The sequence below is a fragment of the Haliotis cracherodii genome, unplaced genomic scaffold (assembly GCF_022045235.1).
Source record: "Haliotis cracherodii isolate W230 unplaced genomic scaffold, xgHalCrac1.p SCAF_32, whole genome shotgun sequence".
Lineage (NCBI taxonomy): Eukaryota > Metazoa > Mollusca > Gastropoda > Lepetellida > Haliotidae > Haliotis > Haliotis cracherodii.
The window spans coordinates 1,242,890-1,264,996 of record NW_027266289.1 but is presented as its reverse complement, the minus strand read 5'-3'; the positions used below and the strand labels follow the sequence as shown (position 1 = coordinate 1,264,996).

The 22,107-nt window shown below is 38.1% G+C and overlaps 1 protein-coding gene across 2 annotated transcripts; it reads left to right on the top strand.

The window, feature by feature from the left end:
* The first annotated feature begins 279 nt into the window (after positions 1-279).
* LOC139477184 (uncharacterized) lies at positions 280-18,544 on the top strand. 2 transcript variants are annotated; one of them, XM_071259741.1, is made up of 12 exons: positions 280-332; positions 650-934; positions 4,380-4,523; positions 5,967-6,081; positions 6,486-6,506; positions 8,084-8,097; positions 10,751-10,801; positions 11,283-11,336; positions 11,633-11,686; positions 11,889-13,013; positions 13,212-13,283; positions 16,154-18,544. In XM_071259741.1, the coding sequence occupies exons 1-12, from the start codon at positions 299-301 to the stop codon at positions 17,320-17,322; spliced, it is 3,138 nt and encodes a 1,045-aa protein (XP_071115842.1). In that variant the 5' UTR covers positions 280-298; the 3' UTR covers positions 17,323-18,544. The 2 variants fall into 2 exon arrangements, with proteins under 2 accessions (XP_071115842.1, XP_071115843.1); XM_071259742.1 differs by lacking the exon at positions 4,380-4,523.
* The last annotated feature ends 3,563 nt before the right edge of the window (positions 18,545-22,107 follow it).

Below are 22,107 nucleotides of genomic sequence, written 5' to 3'. Positions count from 1 at the left end.
ACACAATTTAATCTGTTTCGGCAGATAATCAAGGCTAATTATTCTCCTGTGGTGACTCCTTCCACATTAAGCTGACAGGCTGTGATATATCCGGAATACAGTCAAAAGCTTTAATCCAAACGAAATGGTATCAAATGAAAGTTTGCATGGTGAACGTTTTTGAAGTTTAGGGTTCTCTAGAAATGAGGGTGAGGGTGCTGCTTCACATCGACTTTTGATGTCTTGAAAATGTATGTTGAGACTCCAAATGTCTGTGACAATAAGCATTCCTTCCATTGCAGGCAACCTAGGTTGAACAATGCTGAGACTCTGTGCACTGCTCGTGACAACCTGTGAGTACCTGATGTCAACAGATAACTCCCATCAAAACATCTGATATTATAATTCATAAGCCCTTTAACCAGTAAAATACACATGGCATTGAGAAATAAATTGAAAAATAATTTATCTAAAATATGTACCACTTGCCTTTATACAGGTATCTACATTTGACTTTAAATAAAGGTAAACGATTCACATGAATTTCACTTTTGATTGAATCAAAACGATTTGATGCCTTGTCAATGGATTATGTACACGTTTACATTCGGGAAGATGGCATGATAAGATAATCCTTTTATTTATTTTATCATTTGATGCCTTATTTCAGTCATGGCTGTCCAGGGCAATACAGAATGTGAGTGGGGGAAGTATGGCAAGCACTGCAACCAAACTTGTCCACGGAACTGTGCCTTCGTTCCACCAAGTAATCTTCAGTACTGTACTAGAGACACGGGGAAGTGTTCTGAGGGATGCCAGCGTGGTTGGCATGGATATCTTTGTAATCAAGACTGCAGCGTCAACTGTCTAAACAAGACATGTAACCAGCAAACTGGGCACTGTACACACGGCTGCAATGGACAAAATAGGGGAGATTTTTGCAACATTACTGGAGGTAAGATGGTTTTAACGAATTGGCCATATATGGCAATTCCCACTTTCCGCATTATCATTATTCAAGGCTCCCCTCTCTAAACATAAACCCTGCTCATGTTCATGTTTTTGTTGTTGATGTTATTCTGTTCATAGTCGGAACCGAGTAAAATGAGTTTAAAAGACTGATATTTCGAACGACAATATCTCTATATGTGCAAGTCAGCTACAAAAAATAAACTGTATATCTAATGAGTGTATCTTTATCTCCTTTGGAAATCAGATTTGTGTAATGCATCTGTAATCACAACCAATGTCATGACATAGTAAAAATCGACTGACTCGTGTGACATCACAAAATGGTCTTCGCCAGCATGACATGAGTGGCTCGTTTCCAAGGCTCCTCTCGCCTTTTCTGAAACGTGTTTGAAGATAGATTTTGCATTGATTTCAAATGTTTTAAATGGACGTCTGGGTATGCACATGCCTTCATGAACCTGATTTTAGAACCTGTTTCTTACAATCGTCCTGGAGAAAGCAGGACACTTTATTGCCAGCTTGCATCTTAAGTGGACAGTGTATGGTCGAATCACCAGCTAGCCTTACACCAACCACGTCTTTTGTCAAGAATGAATCTCAATAAAGTTCAGTGTGTTATAAACGTGTATTTCAAAACGTATTTCGCTTTCGCTTGGTAGATACGTTAAACACGGTTAACTCCATGTGCCTGTGTTTCCAATTTGCAAATTCATGTTATTAGGAAGAAGAGATATTAAAAATGTGTTCGATTGCATTTTGTCAATTGGTATGATGTTTACAATAGCCGTCCCTTGTTACCTTGCCGTCGCCAACATTTTGACTTAGAAAACGAACAACTTCATTGAAAACATACATATGTGTAAGTTCGTTTATATATCTTAATCTGGCTCCATTGAACACTAAGGATGTGTTTTGGTAAAGGAATGGACTGGCTCAAATATCAGCTTATCAAATACACATGAGTATTGACTGTCAAGATGTACTGTTCAGAAAGCGAAAAATAACAGACAGACAAAGCTTGTTTCTATATCAACATTAAATATGATACAGGAAATATAAGTGTAATGGTAACGCAATATAAATTATCAATACATGTGTGGTTCACTATCTGTATAGTTCATCAAAGGGAAATGTTAACACGATCAGAAGGCATTATCACGTGACTTGCAGTGATCCACATTCTAACGTGAACACCTCAACAGTATAAATCACATGTTTGACATTGATCCACATTCTGAAGCGAACACCTAAACAGTATAAATCCTATGTTTGACATTGTTCCACATTCTAACGTGAACACCTAAACAGTATACATCCTATGTTTGACATTGATCCACATTCTAACGTGAACACCCAAACAGTATAAATCACATATTTGACATTGATCCACATTCTAACGTGAACACCTAAACAGTATAAATCACATGTTTGACATTGTTCCACATTCTAACGTGAACATCTAAACAGTATAAATCACATGTTTGACATTGTTCCACATTCTAAAGTGAACATCGAAACAGTATAAATCACATGTTTGACATTGTTCCACAATCGAGAGTGAACATCTAAACAGTATAAATCACATGTTTGACAAAAAATTCAAAAACATCAAAAAAAATATCGAAACTGCCTAACATAGATACTGGCAGTACAAAACTTTTTTGTTGTGACAAGATCCACATTTTAAAAGAACTATTTATCATAGTGACAAATTGCTGTTTCCAAAACCTCAAGTTAAAGACATTCAGTGACAGTGTAATTAATACAAATGATATATATTGGGCCTGCTCTGTAGTGTGATGTGACCACACATTTCACATCGGCCTTAGGACAACTGATTTTTTTCATATGGATTCAGTTGTAGCATTTGAAGAGGTACCGTTTGAGTCTAGATTTAAACACTAGTCGCGTTGTTGTTGCTGAGTTCCCTAGTGAAGCACCTGCGTGAGAGAGGGATCGAGAATCGAATGACTTGAGTTTATATTTTGGTACAGTGAATTTGATCATTTGATTAGAGATTTCTGGCAGGTTTGTATTGGAGATACAGGCTTGGCTAATGCTATGAAGGAACTGGCGGACAAGATAGAGGATTTTGGAACCAATCCTCTCGAGTATTCACAGCCAATGTAATGACTTTAAGATGGGGGAGATAAGTTACCAACGCTTTGTCCTTGTTACTTTTTGTGTACCTTCTGCAGTTTGGTCAGCTGAACTCCTGATATTCCCACAAGTGGGCTTGTGCAATAGTCCAGGCGGGACAATATGAGCCTGGTGTGTGAATACAGGTTTATACTAGTTGGACTGCAGCTAAAGGGAGGCAACTCGCCATGTCCCCTAACTGCTTTCTCGTTGTGCGTTGTGCGTTGGACTTTTTAAAATCCAAGCTCGTAGTCAAATACCGTATAGTAAAAACAAATGCTGTGGCAATGTACTCCATATGAAGGGAACAGTTTAATATGTAGTCCATGATGACCACAGACACAATTTGCTGTCTGCATTGATATTCAAATATTTCTTGGAAATGTAAAATACCGAGGACTTTTAAACTAGAACCACTTTGACAAGACTGGCTGCTCTAAAGGTTGTGCCTCTTTCGTCGGGCAACTTCAGATGGGAAGGGCTTACATGTTATGAGAATGTAAGGGCATGATCGAATAATGATAAAACAAATAAGAAAATAGAATCTATTATGTACTTAACAACACAATTGACATAAACATGAGTTTTGAACAAATCATGGTTTATTCTCCCTGCAGTGTCTTATTATAAGAAAAACAATTCCCACTCGTCGTTTATTTCTTTATAAACATCCATATTATTTTGTCATAATTTTCCTTCAGAATAAGTGAAAGGAAAGTATTTTAACTTCTAATGTGTCCTGTTCAGTTGATATAGTCCCATTGTGTAGGGATGATTGTTTCATTAACATGGACAACTGTTCTGAACATCTGGTATTCCAAACATTTAACGTATTCATAGCTGAAAGGCGTGTGTTATGTTCTCTGCTAGTCTATTTTATTGTTTAACAATGATAGTATCTGTGTTACATTGTTTCTGTTGGGATTCTGTAGTTGCTCATTGCTTTGGGGTTGGACAGTGATTATTGTCAGGAGTGTCGTACTATTTAATGTAAGCAGACGTCAGGAAGTTACTATATCTATATGCTAGTGTGGTGTGTAGCCTTCTGGTCCGGTGTATCGTGGACGTTTATAGTGTGTAATTGGAAACACGTGGAATATTCTTTGTTATGAGGGCGCTCTGTAAACATTTCTAGTAGCTAGGTATGTTGTAAGAAGACACGAGCGTATTTACACATCTCTCACGCCTTTCAGCAGATATTTCTTATGGTTATGAAAAAGATTTTGTCACTATCATTTATATACCTGTATATCGGCATTTGCATCCAATCGTTGATTCTTTTTGTCAAGAGTGTGGTCGTGGCTGGTATGGCGATCTGTGTCAACACCCCTGTAGCAGGAACTGTCTGGAGGAAAGATGCAACCACACAACTGGAGCCTGTATACGTGACTGCAGTGGGACTAAATCTGGAGAATTTTGCAACATTACAAAAGGTACGAAGATCTATGTGGTTAATCTATACCAACGGAAAAAAAATGTAACTGTGCTTCAAAAGCAGTTCAGTAAAAATAAATGTATTCTGAAATTAAAAAATGCATCTTTCAATACATATTCATTACGACATCTGTCACTACTTTGAGGTCGTGGTTTGCAATTCGAACGTTTATGGAAGTTTGCATATTTGTTGGGAGCATGATGCTCACACTTATTGTTCTTATTTGTGAACAGCACACAATGATTGTTTAGCCAATAGGTGTTCATAAAATACGTAGTGCCATGGCTTACTAAAAATCAACGTCTACGCGACGTCGATGTGCTGGAAACAGGAATACAGCAAAGTTACCAGACATTGTAATGTTCATTAAAATAATATTATCAGGGCCACACTTGCAATGGGTCGTCCATGTGTGACGTCTCGTCAACAACCATATTGGGTTGGTGCATCAGTTTCATCGATACGAAACAGTCGAAACATCCGACCCCGACGTACAGAAATATGCCTAATTTTGCTTCCAGTCACCGTGAGACTGCCTAGATTAGTGTAGAAGAACAGAAGTTACAACCGGGATATTAGAATGTTCACAGATAAGTCCAGGCTTCATCTGGACACCCCCGATAGTCGCGCAAGTGTAAAAGAGGATGTTTTAGTGACACTTGCATTCCGCAACGCTGTCAGTTTTGGGGTGGAAGTGTAATGGTATGGGGTGGCATCACAACTCATGGGAGAGCACAACTCATCATTGTGTATGCTTCCGGGACGACTTAGGTGGAGATCATGCTCTACCCTTTGTACAAATGTGACATAAGGTCCCGTTGCAGCAGCATAAAGCCTGCCCACGTGTTGCACTTGCTGCTACAGACTGTTTGAGGAAGTATAAAATTGTTGCACTGCCGTGTCCGTCTGTTTCTTTAGACCTCTCAACCTATAAAACATATCTGGGATCAGATGAAACGAAGCCTACGACATTACAATAACCAACCTATATCGCTTGTTCAATTGGACCAAACTTCCCCAGGCATTTTTTCAAGCACCTATTGTCTTCATTGTGGCCATACCCATGGACATTACAAATATAATTGTTATTGTAGGGCGTGTCGCTTTGTCTTCTGTTTACAGCTAACGGTTTGTCAATGGATTTGATATGATAAAATAATGTATAAATGTTGATCAATTTCGTTCATGTCTATTGAAATAATGAGGAATAAAGTATTTGTACATTTAAAGAAGGTGGGTGCGGTAAATATCTATATTTGTCATGTTTTAGATAGTTTTGATTCTTCAATGTGAAGAAAAGGGATGAAATGACAGGACCCAGCTGCCGATACAAATTTTATTCATGGCAATTAGGTTTATCCAAATTAAGGCAAATACTCCTGAATGTTTTCAAAGGTGAGACGTAACCGTGTATTAACAATTATGATTTGTCTATTTGTAGGATCACTGATGGATGAACACGTCAATGAAAAAGCAAACAGACTGCTTGTTATACTGGTTCCTGTGTTCCTGATTGCCATTATCGCAGTCTTAGTCACAGTCATCGTGCTCCTAAGGTACGTGCTCCATTTTTAAACTTTACTAAGGCCTTGTATGCAATAACGCTTTTCGGCAAGGGTCATACGATGCTCTTTGAAATGTTTGTTGACAGAGCATGCTAGATTGTGCCTCAAAAGTCGTGAAATGTAGGGACCAACTAAAACATGGGTTTGGGGGCTAAAATATCCGCGATCTCCTGCTCATCTGTTAGGATTATTGATCAACATATACTACAGTAAACTACGTTTATAACGAATTGACGGATATAACGAGCCATGTCTTAGTCCTGTCCATTTGCTGTATATATTCCTTAACTACAGTTATAACGAAATAAAATGGTGGTCCCTTTGGGTCCGTTATAACCGTAGTTTACTGTAACTCAAACTTCGATAACGAATTCGTTTTGTGTGTCGTTTTGCAGATGGCGTAGATGGAATAAAAGGTAACATAACATTCAGCAGCCATACTGTCAACCATGTGTACGTGCTTGTGGTATGCAAACCAAACATATATAAACGTATCTGATAACTTGCATACATATTTCTGAAAGTTTTGCTCATCTCATAAAAATATAACGACTGTGTAGGCTGAAGTTACAAAACGTTAAAGGCAATGGTGTCATTATACCTATTTCATGTTAAAGACTAGCATCTGAATCGATCTGTACCTGTTGCGTTAAACCCTGTATTAAATGGCGTGTACAAACCGATGTTATTGTACCACTTGGTGCTATTGGTTGCCCGAAAAACAATGACATTATATGTTTTCTGTAAGTTCTTCTTATCCGTGACATTTATTTGGCTTGAATTGTTTCTAAAATAAATGGTACAATGGTAATCTTTGTATTGTTTTATCATTACAGTTATTTTAATCTTGTCGGGTTTACACTACCAAATAAAAGAGAAACACTTGCTTTGAAGATTAGTTGTTATATCTTTAGTAGGATTAGTAACTGTTGTAAAAACATGGTTTAACGTGGGTATAATCAAATTTCGCTTGTCTATTTTCGCATAACATTTAGGCGAAAACTTTAGCACACAGGAGAAAAATATCAGGAGAAAGAGGATCACCTAGCCTACAGCCTTTTGTAATATGGAAAAATTCTAAAGCAAAACCATCTACAAGAACACTTGATGTAATTTCATTACAAAAGGTTTTAAGGCATTGTACCAAGTCAATGATGCCTTTTCGAAATCGATTAATGTCACTAATCCTAGCATGTCTAGAAGTTCTTTTTAATCCATTATGTCGAATACTAGCCTCGTACGTTCGCCAATGCATCCACCTTTCATAAAACCTTTTTGATCTTCGCTTATAATAGGAGGGAGTTTTTTGGGCAGCTATTGGTGCAAGTCCAAGATCACCAAGATCATATGAGGCCGATGCTATTTTGTAAGATGTGTTAATTAGTGATATCGGTCTATAATTAATAAGTATTTGTTCTTTTGACTTCCCTGTTTTTGTAATGCATGTTGTAAGACCTTGTTTTTGACTGACTGAAAGTCCACTGTGTCGGTATGCAGAGTTAAATGAATTAAATAAGTATTATTTATAAATGTCATGTCATAAAATTCTGTTGTAAATCTTGATGGTCAGGGACCTTCTTCAAACTTCATCCATTTTACGCATTACGACTTCCTCATATTGTAATTTGCCTTCGATGGATTCAGAATCTTTGTCAGATACCTTTGGCATATTGTAGTAACCAAGTAATTTGTTCAAATTTTCTGCATTTGAATGAAATGTACATGTCAGTGTTATTACACCACTGACAACACAAATTACATCTTACAAGAACATAGTTTCACAATATCTTATTATCTTCTATTTACGGAAAACGGAGACGGATGAACAGCATTTATATGTTCGTTGTTAAATGATAATATGGTTTGTTTACTAATACAAATTTGTTATTGTACATGGGATAAAATCGGTTGCATTAACTTAGAGGCACATTATACACTACCAGTAACATTATTATATAAACTTCCTTGATATGTTATTGTTACTTTGTTTCAGACCGCAAGATACGAGTAAGTTATATATTTTACGTTTTCTTTGCAACCTTTCTAACTGAACTTCTTGCAGTCACTGGCACTGGATCAGCTGTTAAAATGTTTTCTATGCGATACTTTTATGATATGTTCAGATTAAAAGTAAACTGCAGCGGAGAGAGAGCTTGGAGGTTCTGAATTATTATTCTTGTCATAAATATTAATAATACGCCATTGCCGTCCCAACTGTCCCAACATTGTTGAACCAATTCGAGAACCAGGATGTAGACTTTTCTGCACAATAATCCCAATGTTGGATATGGGACTGATAATTTAAAAATAATTAATTTCCAAGAACATATTTTTTCTCCAATGTTTGTTTGTTGTTTAACGTCGCAGTAATATTCAAACTATATGACAGTGGTCCGTATATAATCTATACCAGACATTCCAGTGATTTTCTTGGGAAACCTCATGCGTTCGGGTATAAGGACCCACTCTTTAAACAAGCTTTCGACTCCGACCACCAGGTCCAAGTTATTGAGGAACTATACTAACCCGAAATCCGTAGGCCATCGATCAAGTCAACCCAATTCTAACCTGTATCTTCTATATTGTTAGTTATTATACTGTCCTTTGTCGGCAGTCTTTTTGGTAAATATTGTATAACTTGTTCAAGTCACATTATGGCTGAAATATTGCCGACGTTACTTAAAATTAAATTCACTCACTCACTAACCTGTATCTTCACGGGGGATCAGTTGTTTTTCCTCTTGTTGCTTCCTCGATCATTCGTTCGAAAAGATTTCAGCAACGTCGGATGGTCGGCAAGTCTGTGCATAGGTGAATTGGTTCAGCAACCAATTCGGATTCTGGTTTTAGGGTGCATGTTTTCCGCAATCTTCTCTGAAACTAAAAGTTAAGACATTGTCAATACTACATATTCGCTCTTCAAATCTCAGTTAATATTTTCAAAATGTCTTTTGGTGGCGGCCATATTGTGTTTTAACTTCAATCTATATTTCTTTTACATTTTGATTTGAAAAAAAATAGTGTCTTCCCTTGTTCTGTATAGGAAACATTAACAGTTAATATGAAACATCGAAATTAGGCGTTAACATTTCAAGTTCTCAGTCGCATGTCAAAAGTCACATCGAATTGAAGTTACCATTTGAGTGAATTGTCTCATAACTAACTCTATTAAACACCATATATCTCCGAAGCCTCCGGTCCGATAGCTTCCTCATTTTGTATAATGCACAGCCATTGTGTATTGAATCAAAACAGTGGGACCTCCTGCTTTAAAGTCCTAATGAAGTCAGCAAACCGACTCAGAGTAATACGGATATCTTTGTTTTTGTTTTGCGAAATAGCGTTGCGAAACCGGCGATGATTGAAGAAAAACAAATAAACATTATGCTTGGTGAGCTATTTTTAGTGAGTTTGTCTTCCGTATGGCTAACGTGATGCTTTAAAAAAGCATGTATATACCCAGTGAGTCCAATATATATATAAAACAAAAACAGTGATTTGAGTTTAAATAGGTCCCCGACAACCTGGATCGGATGAGCAGTCTTGGAAGCTTTGTATGGATTGTTGCTCACAAGATCGATCACTGAATTGTTTGGTTCATACTCGATATTAGTGCGGCGTTGAAGAAAGAAAGAAGGAAACAACAAACCATTAAACATTGTATGAATATGTCGCTTGCAGCCCGGTATTGATGATTAGAGCTATATTCGGACTGTGCAGAAATTGTACATGTATGAATAATAAAAAAAAACGTCTACATGATCACGAACACGATCACAAATATTTAAGGAATGATGATTGTGCTAATTTAACAATTATTGAAATTTATCTACATTTCCAAGTGAGCTACAGTGTCGAGGTATTTTGTTGTGTATATATTTGTGAGTCAACGTTCTGAACATATTATTGTTTCATCCTCAGTGTTTTGCATTTTAAGTTGTTGTGAAAAATGGTATGAGGCTGGGTAGATTTTACTGCCGCTTGGTGGATATTTCTGAGATACATGACGTTTGGCGTCATGGCAAGTATGATAGATGGCAAACATATTGGTCATGTCAATGTGTCCTATTACTTCTCCATGTATATATGATGCTATATGTTTTGTTCTTGGAGACTTGTTTACATCCTGGCATGAACTTTGACCTTCACACTACTGGTTTTCATTGATCCGTTCATATTTTGCCTTTTACTCAAAACCTGTTTCAGCAATCCACAAGGTTGTCTATTCGTCGCCCTTGCAATAAAGTATTAATATCCGACACTTCGGGATCATGGGTGGACCAGAGTGCCTCTTATTGCGTGCAATAACCATTAACCCTTAGACAGTGATATAACTCGAATGATATTATTCGAAATCAAAACGCACTCGATCACTCACTGACAAGACCCGCGAAGATCCGAGGTAGAAAATGCTAGTCCTAGGAGGCGACTAACGGGATATGGTAGTCAGGCTCGCTGACCTGGTTGATGCATGTCATCGTATTCCAATTGCGTAGATCGATGCTCATGATGTCAATCAATGGATTGTCTGGTCCAGATTCGACTACTTACAGACCGCCCCCATAATACCTGGAATATGGCTGAGTGCGGCGTTAGACAAACAAACAAACAAACAAACAAGGCAAACACTAACTGAAGCTATTTACTTCTCCATCCAAAGATGATGCATTAATCTGGCAACCTCAGACAACCAGTGGAGGGACGGATGAAGGTAAATACAGAATATCTTTCAAGGCAAACCTGAAATTTCATGTTAATATGATGCATCTATAAATATTCAATACAAACACGGCTTTAATCGATGTAACTATGATGATGTGTTTCAGCAGAATATAATGATGTCCATTGACTCACAAAGTCATTATTTTGTTTCTTGAGGTTGAATGTGATTTTTCCAAGGTAAAGCTGCACTGAAACAGTAGATATGACAATACGTTTTTAAATCACTGTCACAGAAACTCGTATTTATCGTGTTCGTCAACAACATGCCTGTATACGTAACTCACTCACTCACTCACAATATATCTGATATTATGTATAAAGCAACGTTTTCACGCACTCAACCACTTTTGAAGAGCTGCCTTTAATTACATTGAACGTCAATGGCATGTAGCTACTTCGAACATTTAGTTATGAAAATGAAATTATATTAGTATTAGGTAGGTAATACTAGGTGTGTTTCTTAAACCCAGAATCTGATACACTTGGTGAAGGACCATCTTCAAATAGAGAAATCATGAATGAAGGTAAATGAACATATACATCAACATTGTATATTGTACGGACATCGATGCTTCCAAGGAACATAAATGAACAACATATACTATAAGACTGGTAAATTGAGGAAACTCATGGATTTTGTTCCACGTCACTCTAGATCTTTCTTTTATATTTGTTACCTGATTTTCACATCATTCTATAACCCGAATCAGTGGATGAACTGATGCAAGATACTCGACATGAAACATATTGCAGATAAAATATTTAAACAATGCTAAATATCAAATAAAAAACACACACCGTATTTTGTTTCTTTAATCAGAAGGAGATGCGGTGGAGATGGAGCCGCTGATAAACTCTGGCGTCATGAGTGAAGGTAAATACAACAGTAGAATGCAACAGTAATTACAACAGATAGAAATGAAAAGTGTATATAACAATTGCTATACTATTTTTAACAATAAACACAAGTAAAATATGCTCTTTTTACCAAATAATATCATAATAGCATGAATCATATTGAAGGTGTAGAGAACAGTATTTATCTCACATATATAATAAACTATGTATATTGACAGATTCAATGGACATGGAGATGTCAAAGGCAGGAGAATCCTTTGTCAAAACTCAAACATACAGGCGAGTGAAGCAAACGTTGAAAGATCATGGACATGTGACATTGAGTGGTTTTGCAGGTGGAGGAAAGACTGCTATTGCTTTACAGTTATTAAAACACTGCAAGAAGAGAGGATTTCTCATTGTTCATGTAACTGATGTTTGTAAATTTATGGTGCATGATAACTTAGTTGAAGGAAAAAGCATGTGTTTCATATTTCATGACATCTTCAAGACGGTGGATTTGACAAGAGATATGTCCAATCTTCAAAGCATTTTGCATCAACTCAGACAAAAGGTCAAAACATCTATTGCAGAACAAGATAAGAACATATATGTTATAGTAACTGCAAATACCTACACTGTTGAAGTTGACATATCAAAGCTTGGAGAAGAAGGAGTTTATTTCTTTACTGGTCCTTCTTTCTACGACTTCAACAAACTGTCATGTCAGTACACACCCGAGGAGAAGAAGCAGATATTTGAAAGCTGTTGTCAAGGTGTTGACAACACTCTCGATTTGGAAAAGATTTGTGGATTTGAACAATTGATGTTAGGTTTTCCTCAAACGTGTAAACTTTTCTGGGGCTGGAAACGTTTTCGAAAATGTCGTGAAGACTTTTTTGAGAAACCCTTTCTGTTTCTTCAACAAGAAATGAAAACAAATCTTGAGCAAATGGACGACCACTCAGCGGCACTTATCCTCATGTTTCTGTGCAAAGATTCACTTAATTTGCAGCAAGTAGAACAACCTTCTAAAAACAAAGTTTTGGAGTGTCAGTTTACAAGAATGCAAGATGTTGTAAACTTTTCAACACGGACAGCAGTCGCCAATGCTGCCAGAGAGTTTGGTGGTGTTTTCTTAATCAAAGGAGACATCACAGGATTTGCACACCCAACCATCTATGATGCCTGTGCTTGTGCCTTATTTAGCCTCAATCCATCCTTAGTCTTGGAACATTGTCATATAAAGTTTCTTCGTGAGAATGTGCAGTATGATCAACATCTTGACACTTCCACTGTGGACAATCATCGACCCATTATTCACGTATCAGACGTCTACACTGACGTCATTGCTAAAAGATTAGGTAATAAATCTTCAGCTTTTTCATAGTTGTAAAAGTTATATTGAAAACCTATAAAAGAATATATGTATACATACAATTCTGGTATGTTCTTTCTTCAAAGTGTGACCTCATCTTTAAAATGGTATAAACATGAGAACCAGGCCCTTTAATACATAAAAAAAAATTTTTAACAAACCGATTTCACATTTTATTCTTCAGATAGGATCAATGACGATTCAATGACGAAGATGCTACCAGATGGAGACACTACATCTGGTGTCATGAGTAAAGGTCGATATACAATAATACATGATGGAAATGTGATGTCTGTTGAAAAACAGACATTTTGAGCATTTACATCACATCACCTTGACTATCTGAACTTCATCTGCATCATCTGTACATAATTGTTTCTTAATTTGATAGTGTCTAATTGTGAACTGAGATTGTCATTGGCTGTGCCCTTGACGGGGGTTAAAGTACTGTAAAATTATTGTCCCCCTGAGAGGGCATAGTAAGTCCATATCATTCGAAGTCTGTTATTCCTATCATAGTTTTAATCGTAGCATATATGTTCTTTTAAATTCAGCTAAATTCCCTAATCGTCGCCAACACCTGAAGGGATGATGTAAATCCAGCTGGGGTCCATGCAGGTAGCAAAAGTACTGTAAGTCCCCATGGTCCCCAGTATGGTGATCTACCTTCAGTTGTTGGAGATCATAGCCTGTTTTTATAATGTATTGTTATGTATCGTACTATCAATTTTATGATTCCATACTAGTTTTAAATATTTCTCTGTGATAAATCTAGTTATTTTACTGCCCATCGTTGGCAGGTTTTTATACGTTTTCAAAGTATTTCTGATATTTAACCTTTGATAGTCACGATATGGCTGAAATATTGCCGATGTGACTTAAAACTTAACTCACTCACTCACTCACTCATCTGCATCATCGCTGTCATTATTCAGTTACCTTCACCTCATTCTCATTTAAGCTGGTAAATTCTAGGAACGTAACAGATTTATCAAATAACTGAAAGCAACAAAACCCTATTCATTAGAAAGCTCTGCTAAATACAGAGTGGTGCATTCCCGTCCAGATCGTGATGATACCAGGTGTTCCCGTCAAAATCAAGTGCAAAGGCAAGTCAGTTGCTAAATACACGGGAACATTAGGAAAAGTCAATGAAGGAACTGCATCTTACTTAATTTTTGTGACTGTTGCATCAAATTTAGAAATACCCTCCACACATCTCATATGAAATTCTTTGAAAGCTTTACTGAGGCCTTGAATGTTGTAAACTTGATCAAATAATTTCCTAGCCAAATTCTTATGACGCTCTTTGAAATCTTGGTAGAACGAGCATGATCGATTGTATCTCAAAAGTTATTAAACGTTAACACCAAAGGCTAGAGCTGCTGGAAAGTTGACTTTTTGAAAGTTGAAGTCATCCCTCGTCTTGGTGGAAAGAGCATGCTCGATTGTGCTTCAAAAGTAAAGACATGGCAACGCAAAGGCTAGAGTTATGAGAGGAAAGTTCCCTGTTAGATAGTTGAAGTCATAAAGTCTTTTCATACTGACATGCGGAGAGTGTTTTCTCACTCTGAATTATTATGCATAGATCTCGATATGAAACAGATTAGGTGGTCTCACTTGTCTCCTGTATTTCTAGATCATTTGAGTAAATCAGTGGAAGGGGCTTTTGAACGATTTCAGATATATATACCCGAAGCTTCAGTAAAATTTCTTGGCCAGATTCCCTTGTTAGCAATTTTGCAATCCAGGTACAATTTCTAATTTCTACATAAAAGGTGAGGTGAGGTGAAATTGGGTTTAACGTCGCGTTCTTATATAGCGACGTGCATGCACGTGTATGTGTGTGTGTAGCTGCTTGTACTAGTCCGGACTGATGCCGATGTGTAGTGCTAGCTCACTGAGATACTATGCCGCAGTTTAACATGAATACCCCACTCAGACACAGTATACTGACTCCGAGCCGACCAGTCCTTGTTTTAGCCCCTTAATGCCGAGCGCCAGGCAGGGTAACAACAAGAACAATCTTTTAACGTCTTTTTGTATGACGCGGCCGGGAATCGAATCCCGAGCCTTCCGCTCTCCGGGCGGACGCTCTACCACAAGGCCTCGGAGGCGGTCCATTTCTACATTAAAAAACACTAGCAAGAAGGGGAACATAATTGTTTCCCGTGGGAATGCCTACTTCTTGCATATCCCAAATTTGCATCGATGAAACTCAGCAATTCACTTAATGTTATCTCAGTAAACTTCAGATAACATCTGCTTTCATTTTTGAGAATTTATCATGAAAGTCTGAAGAAAGATTTGTAACCGTGGTCACCTTGTTTAGTATTAAACGCCCTTTGGATCCATGAATTAAACCTTTCCTTTAGGTTATCCTGGGAGATAGTGATGTATGATGTTGAAAAATCAAATGTTTTAACAGAATGGAACTTGGTTCTTTTCTGAGGTTTGAAAATTCCAAGCAGATCCTTTGAAATTTTGAGACTCGACTTGGTATTAACGTCTATCGTCTCAAATACTCTCTGTGAATAAAAAGAAGGTCATTCTTTGATTGTCTTAAGGCCTATGGTTAATCTTTGAGACAGAGGTTTGGTGGTATATTTGTTGGACCAAGAAATATCAATATCTTTGTTTGTTTCTTATGGAGCTCTCGAATCCAGTATATTAGAAGAATGGACATTTTAGAGTCAAGTAAAACTAATGAATGTAACTAGCAGTTATCAAATGATTTGCAATTATTATAATGTTGACTCGCTGGACTATTACATATTCAGTGAAACCTCTTCCTAAGTTGAATTGAAGAAACAAACACTTACTTTTTATGTGACACGTGTTTCTTGAGGGGCAGGACTGGACAGGACTGGACACGCTTACCCTTTTCGAGAACAAATGTGTCATCACTCAGTTTCAATTTCATATCGCATATCTGTTATGTGTCTTTGCTAGCATAAATGTTTGTCTTAAGAAAAATTCCATGATGATTCGAGTAGATTATATAAATCTCTGGAAGCAATAGTGTTTCACATTATTTCGTTTGGAATTAAATATTACTGAAACAAGTAAGCCACATCTGACTATCTTTTCTATATCTTTAATATATACATCTTGCTATATTTTCAGCTTTGCTTGACAAAGAGATGGCTAACACTGCAAAGGACTTTGTGAAAACTGACATATACAGGAAAGTGAAGGAGACATTGGAGAAACACGGGCATGTGACGATGAGTGGTGCCGCAGGTGGAGGCAAGACAGCAATAGGGTTAACCTTGGGGAGACACTATCAAAAGGAAGGCTTTGACATAGTTTATGTTGTTGATATTTCTAAATTCAGCATGGACGATTATGCAATCCATGAAACGAACATGTGTTTCATATTTCATGACATCCTTAGAACGACAGAACTATCTAGAGAGAGTTCTAATCTGAGAACCGTTTTGCAACAACTGAAGCAGCACAAACTGCAAAATGAAAAGAAAAAGAAACTGTATGTGATATTCGCTGCAAACACTTACAATGAAAAGGATGAAATATCACAGCTTGGGGATGAAGGAGCCTATTTCTTTACTGGTCCGTCTTTCCTTGACTTCAACAATTTGGCTTGTCAGTACACACGCGATGAGAAGAAGAAGATATTTGACAATCTATGTAAATGTCTTCACAACGACCTCGACGTGGAAAGGATTTGTGGTTTTGAACAGTCTATAGTAGGCTTTCCTCAAACATGCAAACTTTTTGTTTGTTTTCCGAATTTTCAAACACATCGGGAATTTTTTTTTGAGAAACCTTTCAATTATTTAAAGGAAGAAATCCACTCAATTCTTGACCGTAAGAATGATCAGTCAGCCGCACTTGCCCTGATGTTTCTGTGTGAAGGTTCTCTGAACTTGCACCAAGTGGAACTGCCATCTGACAACAGAGCTCTAGAGGCTCTGTTCACGGCAATAAAAGACGCTGCACGTATTACAACGCGCACAGCTGTTGCTATGGCTGTCAGACAGCTTCGTGGTAGCTTCTTCACAAAAGGAGATATAACAGGATTTGCACATCCTGCCATCTATGATGCCTGTGCTTGTGCCTTGTATACGAACCACAGAGCATTCGTGCTGAAACACTGCAGTGTCAAGTTCCTTTGTGCACATGTGCAGACGGATTCCACTGTTGATTATGAGCGTCAACCAATGATCTTTGTCCCAAAAACCTATGTTGTTGAAATTCAAAATCGTTTGGAAAAAATGACTCCCCAGCATCCTTTATACAACACCCTAAAGAAAGTGATCCAGGCAAAATAGGCCGAGAGTAGCAATGATTACAAGCATAGAGATGTGAAGTCAATAACTATGCTGCTAACGGTGTGATAACTGTGTTGATGTTTGAAAAGTAGTGTTTTAGACTGTTAAAAAGAAAGACATTGCCTGTCACAGAAATAACATGTTGCAAGGTGTTTTTCTTAAAATAAATTCAGGTTTCAAATTTTCTGTTTTTGTAGCTGTAGATGTGCTCTAAAAAGGTGTGCGGAGCCTGAAGTGGAGACTGAAACATATATTCTGTCTAAAACCAAAAGCCTAGCACCCATATAATATTGGAGGAACGGTACAATTCTTCGTGCTTACATGGGACATTCTTAGTCATACACGACCTAATGTGACTGGAAAGGTAGCCGTGTGCGATACAATACTGTATAAATCAAGGAGTTTAAGGGTTGGGTAAAGTTAAGAATTAACACGTATTTAAATATATAATCAATTGAAGTCAATATTCTATTCACTATCGTAACAGGCCTATATGTTGTATTCTGTCAATTGTAATCGGGGTGACGAGTTTTTATACTTCTGACATCACGAACAAACATCCGGGGAAATAGATGAATTCTCAAAAGAAGCATGGTCTTATAAACGATTTGTAACCTGTACTGCACCATAACAATATCTCAAACGTTTTATTGTGCTAAGCTGTTTCAACGGACTGGGACATGGGTGGTCCAGTCGTCTGAGGCGCCGCAATTAGCTGTGCAATTTTGCGAGCCTTTGCCACGACAGAAACCTATTCTTACTGGTTCGAATCACGGTTTCTAGGTTTTTGGCACCATTAACTTGCTCCTGGGTTTCACGAAAGTGGTAAACCTCTGAGACCTGCATTACTTCGGCGTTTCAACCCAATACTACGCTGACACTCCATGATATAACTGGAGAAATGCTCAAAGCAACTCACTCACTAAATATTCAGCAACTACCAGCATATAACGTATTTTTGTCTCCTCATTTAGACTGATCTCTGTACAATTAAGGAGCATATGTTAACGAATTCGAACTGTTTGATCGTTATTCTATATGTACATCTGGCTTTATCTAATTATGTGTGTGTTTCTTGTTATCAATTACGCATTGTTGTTAATGTTAATCTTCTGCTTGTCACGCCATATCATGTATACATATACCCCTCATTACTTGGTTGTAGTCACCCAAGCGTCATAACTATGCAAGAATATTCATCGAAACGTCGCTTTATACAATAAACCAGAAATTGTTTTCCACAAAGATGTATGTTTTCTTTAAAACTAATGTTGTATTTAATCCAGTTGGCTATGATAGATAAGTGCTTTTTTTAATATGTCTTCTTTACCATTCAAGGTCATGTGGCATTCATTGCCATCTCTGATGTTCTTGCGATAACCATCATAAAATACATATATGTACAATGTGTTACAACAACGAGGGCTACTTTTTAATGTGAAATGTTGACTGGAGATACAGAGCTTACATTGAATACCCACAGGAAACTACGTCGGTCAATTCAATTTATGTCAAATAAATGTTAGTCATAGTATGACTGAAATATTGTTCTTCATCCATTTCTACAATTCATACCATAGATGCGAAACATGCAGGTAATTACGACCCGTGAAGACTATGGATAGAGAGAATAGGTCTTCAACAACCCATGCTTGCCGTAAAAGGCGACTATGCTTGTCATAAAAGGCGACTAACGGGATTGGGTGGTCAGTCCAGCTGACTTGGTTGATACATGTCATCATATCCCAATCGATGCTCATGTTGTCAATCACTGGATTGTCTGGTTCAGATTCAGTTATTTATAGACCACTGTTATATAGCTGGACGATTGCTGAGTGTTTATACAACAGCGTCAAACAACAAACAAACAATTACTCTCACCGGAGGCGGTGTATACAGGCACCCACAACAACTTAAACAACTGATAACTGACGAATTATGTGAGTGAGTGAGTGAGTTTGGTTGTACGCCGCTTTTAGCAATATTCCAGCAATATCACGGCGGGGGACACCAGAAATGGACATTGTACCTGTGTGGGGAATCGAACCCGGGTCTTCAGCGTGACGAGCGAACGCTTTAACCACTAGGCTACCCGACCGCCCCGACGAAATATGTGTGACCTTGACATCGATAAACTATTCTGTACAGCAGGAGATATCCATGAGTACATTGAAATACAAAAGAATCTGAATTAATGGGTTTTACTCAGGACAGGAGTAAAAAAACAGGACGCCTTCGTCGCGTGACTAAAATGAATGTTGATAGACAACATATGAGATGTGCACAACAGGCAGGGAAACCTAACACCTCACATTGGACTGCGTGTCCCGTGAGTTCAGCAGTGTGTGTCGCTGCAATTGTCATTGCTGAATATCACCTCCGATTTTGTTGCTGATCTGTTAAACTATCTCCTTTTAGAAATGAAACTAAACCCAGTTTGAAATCTTTAGAGCTGACCTCAAAACCTACCTGTTATCAAGCTTCCAATGCAGTGTTTAAACCTCATTTTCATCTTGCTTTTTTCTTTGTTATTCGCAATTTTAATGCATATTTTTGCAATATTTTATTATTCTTGGTAGCGATTCGGGTAGCCATTCACGTCTAGATTATATATACAAATGTACATTATTATGTTGTTGTAAAATACTATTTTCCCCTTCGAATTTCCCCATTCATCCTCTTATTGTCTAAACTCGTGTATTTACCTCATTAAATCCTTGTTCTCGTCACTATATGGCTGAGATACTGCCGATGTGACGTAAAACTTTAACTCACTCACTCACTCATTAAATCCTCCTTCGGATTTATATATTACTCGATGCGGTTTACACAATAAAATATATAAATCTGAACTATTTAGTACATAGTATTTTGCATATATAGAGGTTATTACCCGAGTGTTTTTGGAGATGGTTAATATCCTGTGTTAGGAATAAACATTGTATTTATCGAGCCATGCTGTTTGAGCGGCGGTCCTCGTTGCATTGTGACTCCGGGGGTATTATGAAAGACATGTGGAACACAAACCGGACTTACGGTATATGTAAACTGCAAGACCTAAGAAGCAGATTACATTTCAAATTGATGATTTCCATTCATGCCTTCATGCCATTTATGCTATTTTCTTTTAGCTGCGCAATATTCATTATGAGTGAGTGAGTGAGTTGGGGTTAACGCCGCTTTTAACAGTATTACAGTTATATCACGGCGTGCCAGCTTAATGTGGGAGGAGAGCCCGAAGTGATGCAGTTCTCAGACGTTTACCACTTCGATGAAACCCACGAGCACGGGTATGGTGCTGACAAACCTAGAAACATAGTCGGGGCGAACCGGGATTCGAATCCACAATCATAGGTTTCTGGCGTGCCCAAGGGATGCAACTCTGCACAGCCTTAGACGACTAGGCCACCCGTGCCCCCTATTCATTATGAGAAAGCATCATGTGACCTTAGTAAATATGGAGGAGGTGTCCGGGGTAATGCATGCTTACATTCTTTTTGGATGCATTATCCGCAAATGCGTTTGGATGCAATTTGCTTGATACGTTTTTGCCAAGGTTATCAGATCTATAATGCACGTGGCTTAAATGAACACTTTTAAAATAATTGTAAAGTATTAGAAGATGACTGCGTGCAGTTTTCATGAAACCACCACAGAGTTCGAAAAAATGAAATTACATCAACTATTTTTCACAGATGAACTTCCTCTGACTCTCACAGTTACTGTCTGTCCATTTCATACTGTTCATTGCCACATACACTCAGTCTTGACTGCCGTGAGTGGGCTCTCCGTACGCCCACCCTGCATAGGTGATCGGTGCTCCACTAGACCAGTAGTAGGAGTCGTTGTTGTACAGGTCTGTCAGGCCGAGCCACATCTCTGCAATACGAGAAGCATACATTCTGGGTGATTGGGTGAGTTGGGTTTTAAACAAATGTTTCGTCTATTTGACATACCAGATTGGGGGAGCTGGAATATATTTCAAAAGTGTCTACACAAATTGTCTCTGTGTTCACATGCTTAGGTGATTTGGCTTGATGTGAAAACAACAACATTAGTTTGGTCTCTCTTTTCACTGTGTTTTGAATCAGTTTTGAAAACATAATTCAAACAACCCATCACCCCTCACCCGCCACTCCACCCTCAGCCAGCCCGCTCCCATTTCTGAAACCTACACCCCCACCCCTACTCCCGTTTCTGACACCCCACCTCTACTACCGTTTCTAACACCTCCTCTCCCTCTCCCACTCCCTTTTAAAAAAAAAAACACAATCCCGTTTCTAAACCCCCACACTCCCGTTTCTAAACCCCCACACTCCCGTTTCTAAACCCCCACACTCCCGTTTCTAAATCCCCACACCCCCATTTCTAAATCCCCACACTCCCGTTTTTAAATCCCAACACTCCCGTTTCTAACACCCCTACTATCCGATTAGTGAATATTTAACTGCAGTAACTGGCTCCCCGCTCCAAATGAACTTACCTTCGTGAGTTTAACCCCAACCCCACCCCAACACCAACCCCGTCATTTTAACATGGGCGGGAAGTCACAATGACGGTTACCACTAGAAATCCTGACAGCAAAATACGAAACACTCGCATATGAATAAAACATTATAGGACAAAATGATCTGCGCTTATCAAGGGATGTGTCAAACTGCTAAAACAAGTTACTATAGAGGTTGAAATCGTTGTATCGGGGATGAAGGATCACAGCCAGTTGCTTCTGTCTGGTGTCCATCTGGAGAAGACTCATTCCATCCTGACGACACGCCTTCATAGCGT